The following is a 9,714-nucleotide window of genomic DNA, read 5'->3' on the forward strand; positions in this document are numbered from 1 at the left end:
TATGTAAAGTAAAAAAATCTTATGAAATTGTGTAGACCCAAATAAAAAATATAAACAAACTAAAAACACAATTCTAAATAGAATACACAAAGATTATGCACCATGAAAACAGAATCGACTGTTGTCTTTTATCCGTTTACTAAGAATGATTGTAAAATATATCTTATGCATGACAACATATGTGCTAAAAGAATGACAGTGATTAATGTTGTGCAACATAGCTTCCCGGCCGAATGAAATTAAAAGAAAAAATAATAATGACGTCATATAGAATATGTGCGTAACAGTTTAAAATTTCCCATCTCTGTTTAGCAATGAGGTTTGTTGATATACGCTTGTTTTCGTTAGAATGAAAGAAGAGACGAAATAAGGAGAATCGTTGTTTAGATGAAGAGAATAGAGCATGCGTATTAGAGGTGATAGGCTACTAAGTTTACTAAAAATCGTATTGAACCGAAAAAGAATCATACGTTTACGTAAGGAGCTGAATAACAGTTGAAAAGAGAAGAATTGAACCCTTATGCATAATGGTATGCATCATTAGTTAAGTCGAGCAGGAGTATGAAGAGAGATGAACCGCTGAACATGATTGAAGAGAAAAAGAGCATGTGCATTAGAGTTTACAGTACTGGTGGCAAGGAAAATAATCATTTAATCGGACGAACGATTCTTTTTAACGAATCCATTCTGAGAATCGATTCCTGAAAAAAAATCGTTTATCCCACCAATATGCCTCGGTGTAGCTCAGTTGGTAAGGTGCCCGATTGAATTAGTTGAATCGAATCCAGGACCTCAACATTTGTGCAATCGGCTGATTCAGTCCAACAGTGGAATCCCTTGTCTCTTTTTCCGTTTAGCCTCCAGAACTATCATAAGGTATTAAATCAGACACCATAAGGTATTACTTCAGAGTATGTTATGTATGAATAAGTTGATAAGTTGTTCTTTTTTTACTTGCAACCTGGCAGCATTTAGTTGTCCAAGTAAAACAAGACTTTACAGTTCTGATTTATACAAATTTTCGGTTTCTTTTTCTTTTGCCGTTTAATTATTGTAATCTGTGCAGGCCATAATTCAGAATGTTCACTTTTTTATTCTGCTTTTCACGATTCAAGTTCGATCTGCTTTTTTTAATGAAGTTTGTGCATCTCATATGGCAGTATTGCCGCCTCCTGCAACTTTCTTCGTAATTTTAACATTTCCAGAAACGCTTTTTCCCATTCAAGAAGTTTATTTTTTTGTTTCCTGAAGTATTTTGATCCATTTTCCGCTTTACATCTGTCTTCATATTATTAAGAAGTTTTTTTAACTTTCCAGCGGTATAATTTTTCCCGGAAGTTCTAGCAAATTCATCTTTTATTTGGCCTGTGCAATTGCCGGGATCATGGATTTATTGAAAATGACAGCACGATCTTTTAAATACTTTGCAAATAAAAGCGTCCACAATTCTTCCTCACTCGAAGACATGTTTGTTACTCTTCACAATGTCAAACAACTAATTAATATTCTTTGTCTTAAAAGAATTACAGCAATAGCTATAACTAAACATGTTTGTACTACTACAATCACACATATATTCCATTACGTAATATTAAGAGAATACTTACAAATAAGGTAATCACTTATCCACCGCAAAAGTTTTCCAGTGTTTAAGTTAGAGGTTGTTTTTATTCAATTACAATCAAGACATAATTTATGCTTAAAAGGGGTTACTTCATCTGATAAGTAATATCTTTCCAGTAGTTAATTATTTTTATTCAATAGACCCAGTACACAACATTCCTAACTCTTGAATATTTTGCAAGATAGCGCTGTCTGTTCACCACTAATTTGTTGATCGAAGTTTGGCGGTATTATTCGGTAGAATTTATTGATATATTTAATGATAGTATTTGATCAAATACTTCCTTAATTTAACAACTTTTTGCGGTAAGTAAATTAATTCTTTTTGATTTTCATTTTAAAACGTTGCTTTAAATTTTTAATGCTGCATTTGCTTTTTTTAAACGTAAGTTATGTTGAGGTTATGGTGATGGTTGGGAGAAATACTCATTTTTATGATGGATTTTTCCTGTTTTCTTTTTTAAAAGTGTTTGTGTCAAGATGGTTTACTAAGATGCATATTTGTTGTGATTGTGAATCACTACTTTAAAAACAAGTAGCTGCAGATGAATTGCTTGTTTGTAGCCGATTTCGGTGTTAGAAAATTTTGTAACCGTTAATCGTGTCAATAATATTTCAACTAATTTCTGTTAATGTAATGATTCGTCGTTTTTATTTGTGTAGTATTAGATTGTTGTTCATTTGTAATCTTACCATAAGATTTTCAACTTCACTGAACCTCATGCAGGTTTTTTTTTATTAACTGATTTCTTAAATATTTTACTGATAGGATATATTTGACAGTCTTTGTAATGGTAAGTTTTAACATATTTGATCTAGTACCTAGTCTGTGAAGCCGCAAATGGATATGATTATATTTGGGCATTTATTATATATGAGCAATTGTTTGATTTTTAAAAGTTTTTCTTATTTGTTTGTGGAAGTATCCCTTGTAACTTATGAGGAGAATCATTATTTTTTAAGATGATGAAAGAGATTGTGGTGTTATAATTATCAGTATAGTGTTTCTAAACACTGGAACTATATTCTGCCTTACTAGTAGTACCACTACTGGGTGTATAGTAAACAGTGTTACAATCAGAGAAAGTAACTCAAGCTGTTGCTGCTTTTTATGGTACAACCACTACTAACTGTACAATCAGTAGAAAATAGAAAAATCGCACAGAAAGAGAATTTCAAATGCATTAATGCACAAAAATAAAGTAATCAGTTGTTGCTGAAATATAAATAAACATCTTGCAGTAAACACCCAACTATCTGGCCTAATGTGGTGAAAGGGAGGGCTGGATAACAAAAAAGTCAAATAGACTGGAGTTTAAATATACACTTCCTGCCCCACCCATATCATTAAAAACACCCTTTTTATACTACTGAACTGAGAAGATGCTGAAGATAGTTTTTCTTTAGCATTTCAAGGATATCCTGGACCATTGGCTGACAAATAGCTGTCACATTGGGTTATAAAAATAAAAGCTTTGATGTCTTCTCCATGTGTGAGTTTGTCGTGGCTGGATGTGAAGGTATGTTTTCAAGAAGTAGCTCAACTGTTCTGGACAAATTGTTGTCTTACAAATGTTTTTTTTTGTCTGTATGAATTCATTTTGGAACCAGATTTTAAACTCTAGGTCCAGGTCAGAAACTCTAGGTTCTTTGATCTTCCTATTAGTGTTAATCTAAGCTTGTCGTTGGCAGTTGCATTACTGTAAGCCAAGATGGTGACTTGTTCATGTATTTCATGTATCCTGAAGCAGTGGCTTCTTTTTTTAATGCAAGTGTTTTTGTAGGGAGCATCTTATAATTTAAATCCGTCTCATTGCAGCTGTGCAACTACTTCCCAGAAATTACCTTCTTTTCAAAAATCTTAAAAAGATAGTCTTTGAACAAAGGGTCTCTTAAACTTTCATCTTAAGTGTTCATGCCACAAAAATAAAGCTTCCTCATTCTTCCATTTCAGGATCATTTTTCTTACTTTCATTCCACTTCCACTAGATTGGGGGTGGCACACCACTTTTCAATTTCTGTTCAATTTTTTTAGCCTTCAACCATACTTTTACTGACTTCTAACTTCGAACCAATTGTTTTTTCCGTTACCCCAGAGTCTGATCATTTTATACCACATAGTCTTTCCTCCAGTCATTAGACCTTTTTTGTTTATTACCCATTTTGTTACATTTAAAAAAAAAACAAAGCGCACCAAAATAAAAATTTACTCTTGTAACCATGAATAGTAGTAAGCATATTCTGCACTTTCTGACAACCAAAGTGAAGAGGATGTAGCAGGGTGGGGGAAATCCACTCTTTTCGTGTCTCAACTTGTGTTATGTACATGGCATGTAGAAGTATTGAAGCAGACGCCTGCTTGTAATGCTTTGGCTAAATAAACTATTCCTCATTTTATTAGGACAATTATTTTTTTTTGACTAGGTCGGACAGTAAAATGGCTAGATATTTGAGACATATTTGATAACTATCAACATAGTAAACCAACTGGAATGTCAAAGTTAGTGGCCAATCATACTTTTACTTTTCGCTGTTGTTGATAGTAATGTTTTTTTTTATCCACTTTGTTAATACCTACTAATTTTCACTTTGTGTCTAAGAAACCTTCAAAATTTTCCTCCAATACCACATCTTGAAAGCCTCAGTTTATCTCTATTTTTTTCTCTGAGGGTCCATTTCTTGGAGGTGTACATGGAAATATTTTAGGGTAAACTTTTCACCAAGTTTTTCATTTTTATCAGAGCATTACTTTTTAACACCAGTAAACATCTCTTTCTTCTGTACTATGGTTCTTAGCCGATACTATACTTCTTTTAGCATCTATTAAGCTTTTTCCATTCGATGAAATATTACTTTCTATGTATTTAAATGTGTTAGTTTTCCCCATTCTAAGCATATCTCTTCCTACTGTTGCGTATCTCACCATGATGTAGCTCCACCAAATCCGCATCACACACTTACATGTAAATGTGCCAGTCAATCACAGCTTGATTCTACTACCGCTAGCCTCATGTAACAAATGTTAATTCTTAGGTCCAACAGTAAATGGATTGTACAACTGTGCAGTGTATGACCATCCAATTTCCAACATGCACATTAACCTGAGTATGCTAATAGTGATGCTGATTTTACAAAAAAAAAATCCATAACCTTTGATGAAGTATGATTCTATGGCTGTGACTCTTGAGACAGGCATAGTCATCCCACTGGAAAACTCCAAGTTTTCTGCGGGAAATAAAGCCAGGCAATCACGAAACAATGTGAAGGTTATGGTAACTGTCTTTTTGATTATTAAGTCATGCTTCATCATGATATGCTACTAAAGAACAATAAAGATATAAAGAGCAGTGCATAACTTCTTTGTTGGCTAAGAGATGTTGTTCTATGTAAGAGACCACAGATTTGGAAAAATGGTGAATAACAACATTCCAGCCCATACACCACAACTTAACCACATATTCTTGATAAAACATGGGATCAGACAATTTTTTTTCAGGCTCCTTACCAGACATTCCTATCTATGATTTTTGAACTTTTAAGCTTAAATTATGCTTAATGTAAAGAGATTTTAAGATGGAAGACGTCAAAAGAAATGAGACAAGAGAACTTATGATACTCACTAAAAATGACTATGAAAAATGCTTACAACAATGGAAACATCACTGGGATAAGTGTGTTACATCAGAAAGAGCCTACTTTGAAGCGGGCAAGTTATTGAACTAAATTTGTTAAGCAATTTTTGTTTTTATGAGTATACTTTTTGATCACACATCTAGCCAGCTAGATGTGTTCAACTGTGAACTATAAAGCTCCTAATGTTTTTAAGATTATGTCACTAACAACATTATTGCAATGACTCCACTGAAGAAGGAGCTGCATAATTTAATGGGAAAAGGTCCTCTGGAATTATATAATGTCCATATAATTTGAAAATGAGTTGTTGATTATTTTTAATAATTGTAAGTGCTTTTGCATTTCTTAAATGTTATTCATTGAAATCACATTGTTTTTATTCAGTCTGTATTTTTAATCATCCCTGGGTATAATTTATAAATTGATAAAGTTTATGTAGGTTTGTAAAATACTTAACATTTTTTTTCCTGAAATTGATTGGTGTTAAGACAGTGATACTGCTATTAATTAGTAATTATGTGTAGTGTCTTTATTTTTATTTTTTTAGTTAAAAGGCTTTTCTTTAAATTTTAAATAAGTCTGTAAACCTGGGACGTTTAATAAATTTATGAAATTCATTATATTACATTGGCTATTGTTTTCTATGGGCCATTTCCTTCGTCAAAGAAACAATCTCTTATGATAGTCTCATATTATTTGTTATCATTTCATTTATGATGTGTGATATCTATTTAAAAAAAAAATTAAATAAAATTATTAAATAGAAACAAATTTTTTTATAGAAAAGTAGTTAAAAGAATGAAGTAAATTATTTTGTACTTAAAAGGAATGGAATATTTTGTACTTAAAAGGTATGTGTGCAAGATATTTTACAGATTTTAACATGTTACATGTTCACTGTATAATTAGTTTTCCATTATTGATTAATGTTTATATTTTGTTTTTTTCCAGGTTCTAATATGTTAAAATATAAAGGCCATTTGGAAGGTGAAACGTTTGATTTTATAGCTGTAGACAATTTTTCTAGTGTTGTTGTGGATAAGTGTTCAGCTTTCTTTTTGTCTCATTATCATACAGATCATTTTATAGATCTAACAAATAGAAACCATGCAATGAAAGTTGGTGAAATTTTCAAAAAATGTAAAGAAAAAATATTGTATTGTTCTGAAATTACTAAAAGAATATTTTTAAGCAATAAAAATATAACATGTTTTATACCTGAAGAACAGATCATAAGTTTACCAGTTGAGCAGACTAGAGTTATATCTAATCATAGTGAAACGGGTAATGATGATTCTGTATTTGTGAGTGTGACATTAATTCCTTCAGGACATATTATAGGTGCTGTAATGTTTTTATTTGAACATGAATATGAGTGTGCTCTTTTTACTGGTGATTTTAGAATTTATCCGAATGATATTTCAAAATTGAAATCTTTACATTACAGTGATGGTAGTGTTAAACAGATAACTCATCTATACTTGGATACAACTTTTGCAACTGATAGATTTCCTACTTTTCCATTACGGAGTGAAACTTCTTCTTTGGTTGTACAATTAGTATCAGAATGGTTATCATCATCTCCAAACCATGAAATTCACTTACGTTTACCGTATAAGTTTGCATATGAGAAACTCATGACAGATCTAAGTAAAGCATTAAATTGTAAGATCCGAGTACAAGCTTCTGTGTATGAACTGTATTATAAATATATTCCAGAATTGGATGATGTGGTATTTCCATGCAACACTGATGTAAATAAACATTTAAATAAACATAGAATACATGCTGATACATGTGATCCTGTGAAATGTGCTATCTGTTGTTCGTTAAGTTTAAGGAATATTCGTGCCATTAAACCTTGTGCATTTTCTTTTCATAAAAATGAAAAAAAAAAAGTACTAGTCTTTCCTGCCTTTGATTGTCATGAAATGATTAAAGTACCATATTCTACTCACTGCTCTTTGGAAGAAGTACAGGCATTTGTAAGATATCTTAACCCAAAAGAAGTTTTTACAATCGTTACTCATAAGATTCAACATGAATACAATGAAGTTAGCAGAAATATTATAAAATGCATTAAAAATCTTGCTGTGCCTTCAACAACAAAGTCTATTGATTATACATTTAATCTGTCTCACCTTGAACGATTAGATGGTGATGATAATGATAATGTTGTAGTTGATAGTGATGATGATAATGATAGTATTCCAATGGATTCTCCACCTTGGTGATCAGTACAGATGTCAATTAAATCTGCAATTTCTCCTTTAATCATTTCTATTGTGATAAAAAGTAAAGTTGAAGTATGTTAGTAGTGATAAAAGAATTAAAAAAGTAAGTTTGAATTAAAAATAATTTATTCTGAATTTTGTTGTGTAATATATTTTGTTAACTGGATATGAGAATGAAAAAGAATACTGTTATTCTAAAACTGATGTGTTATGTAATTTTATGTTTGGTTTTTATTAATATTTGTTTTTAATGTATATTTTGGGTATTATTTGTATTATTGGTTTATTAATAGTTCTTACATTTGTTTTACTTTATTTTTATTTAATGAAATTGTTTTTAACTACTTGTCTTGTGGCTCTTTATATAATAATTATGTAACAATGTGATTTTTGAAACAAGTATAATTTTTCGAGATTAAAAGTGCTATAATAATTAGAATAATCCAATACTTCCATAAATTTATTTGGATCATAATTATGCTTATTTTCCAATATATGTTAAGCAAAATTTGAATGAACTTTAACTTTTGATGAATAATAAAATGATGATCAATTGTTAATTGAAATTGTTTGTTATAATTCAATTATGGTGGTAGTTTTATAATTTTAATCGTAATTATATTCCTCTTGAAGATGGCAGAATAGCTGAAAGCGCTCAGGAAATTAAACTTGAGTTTGGAAGCTGTTTTTTAAAATTATATATGATAATTATTATTCAAATGGTGCCATGTTTGAAAATTATTATTATTATTATTAGTACTATTGTGCTTGAAAACAGCCACTCATCTTATTTAAAATTGCTTCTTTTTATTAAATAAGGCTATCATTTCTGGATTATAAGGTTAAGAGGCAAAACCAAACAACACCTTGAACACAATACCAATAAGTTTAATTATTAAGTTTGAAGTATTCATACTAGCCATTTAATTCTTTGAGTTGAATTTTTTCCCCAATATTTTCACCATTTGAAAAACTTGTGCTAACTGTTTATAAATAATACTTCAAAAGATTACTCCGTCTATTTCCGTGGCAGAGTGGTAGTGTCTTATTATTGTTTTTTTCTATAGAATGAAAAATATGGTAAAAATTGGAAAATGGGACCGGTATCTGCATCTTGGGAAGAATATTACGAGGAATATCTCTAAAGTAAAGACCGCTGAAAAATTTCTCTCCTTAAAGTTGGCGAACCTGTATTGTTCATGGCGTCGCTAGTATCCCGGGACCTCCGGATGAAAGGCCGAGACACTACCACTCTGCCACGGAAATAGACGGAGTAATCTTTTGAAGTATTCATACTAGCCATTTAATTCTTAGAGTTGAATTTTTTCCCCAATATTTTCACCATTTGAAAAACTTGTGCTAACTGTTTAATATGAAATTTGTATATGATGTACTGTAGTTAAAAGTTTTAGTTTTACTTAAATTTTGATTAATTTTATCAAAAATGCAAAACAAACAAAAAGCCGGTAAAGAGTTGGTGTTACTAAGGGCAGACGGCTCTGCAGACTACTAATTAGAATTAAAATTATTAAATCCAAAGTTTGTTTAAAATTGGTTAATTCAGTCTGAAGGTATCAAGGAAAATGATAACTGATGATAAAATAGGCTTATCCCCATCCCCGAATGAAATTATTAACATACCTAATCAAAGCGACAACAAAAAAAAGGTAAGAGTCAAGAAACAACAAAAAAAAGAAAAAGTAATTTTTGCCCTTCCTCCCTCTTTAGAAGGCTTTGAATAAGATCAAATACCTTTCAAAAGTTTCTTAGCTACCTCAGAAACATGAAATTATGAAGAAAAATTTACTTACCCTTTGAGTAAAATTTTGAGATAGAGAACTGTTTTAAGATCTCTACCTCATAAGGGTGTAGGTAAACCTTGCCTCCTTTACTTCAAAATTTGTCAAGCAAAATATAGGCCAACATATGTATACACTTGCTTCACAGAATTGAAGGGGTCATAAAATGTCAAGATCTGTTAAAAACCTGACATGTACAATTTGACCCAATTAGCAAAGTTTCCTTAATACAGAATACTGAACAGCTATACTCAGCTGTAATATTTATACATATAGGTGAGTAGCTATACTCAGCTACATTGTATAGCTGTATACTGTATAGAATAGAAGGTAATATATACTCTGGTAGTAAAACACAACTGATTACTACTCTGCTCTACTTGTGATTATTACCAGAGTAATAATCAATAATAAAACATATTTCA

At 31.0% G+C, this 9,714-nt stretch overlaps 1 protein-coding gene across 1 annotated transcript; it reads left to right on the forward strand.

The window, feature by feature from the left end:
* The first annotated feature begins 1,657 nt into the window (after window positions 1–1,657).
* Window positions 1,658–8,037, forward strand: LOC142321780 (protein artemis-like). The gene is made up of 2 exons (XM_075360156.1): window positions 1,658–1,929; window positions 6,208–8,037. Exon 2 carries the CDS (start codon window positions 6,216–6,218, stop codon window positions 7,488–7,490), a length of 1,275 nt encoding a protein of 424 aa, XP_075216271.1. The 5' UTR covers window positions 1,658–1,929; window positions 6,208–6,215; the 3' UTR covers window positions 7,491–8,037.
* Window positions 8,038–9,714: the final 1,677 nt, after the last annotated feature.

Source organism: Lycorma delicatula, chromosome 3 (genome assembly GCF_047948215.1).
Source record: "Lycorma delicatula isolate Av1 chromosome 3, ASM4794821v1, whole genome shotgun sequence".
Classification (NCBI taxonomy): Eukaryota; Metazoa; Arthropoda; class Insecta; order Hemiptera; family Fulgoridae; genus Lycorma; species Lycorma delicatula.

Coding starts and splice junctions, on each gene's coding strand:
- LOC142321780 (XM_075360156.1), top strand. CDS start 6,216: ATGTTAAAATATAAAGGCCATTTGGAAGGTGAAACGTTTGATTTTATA.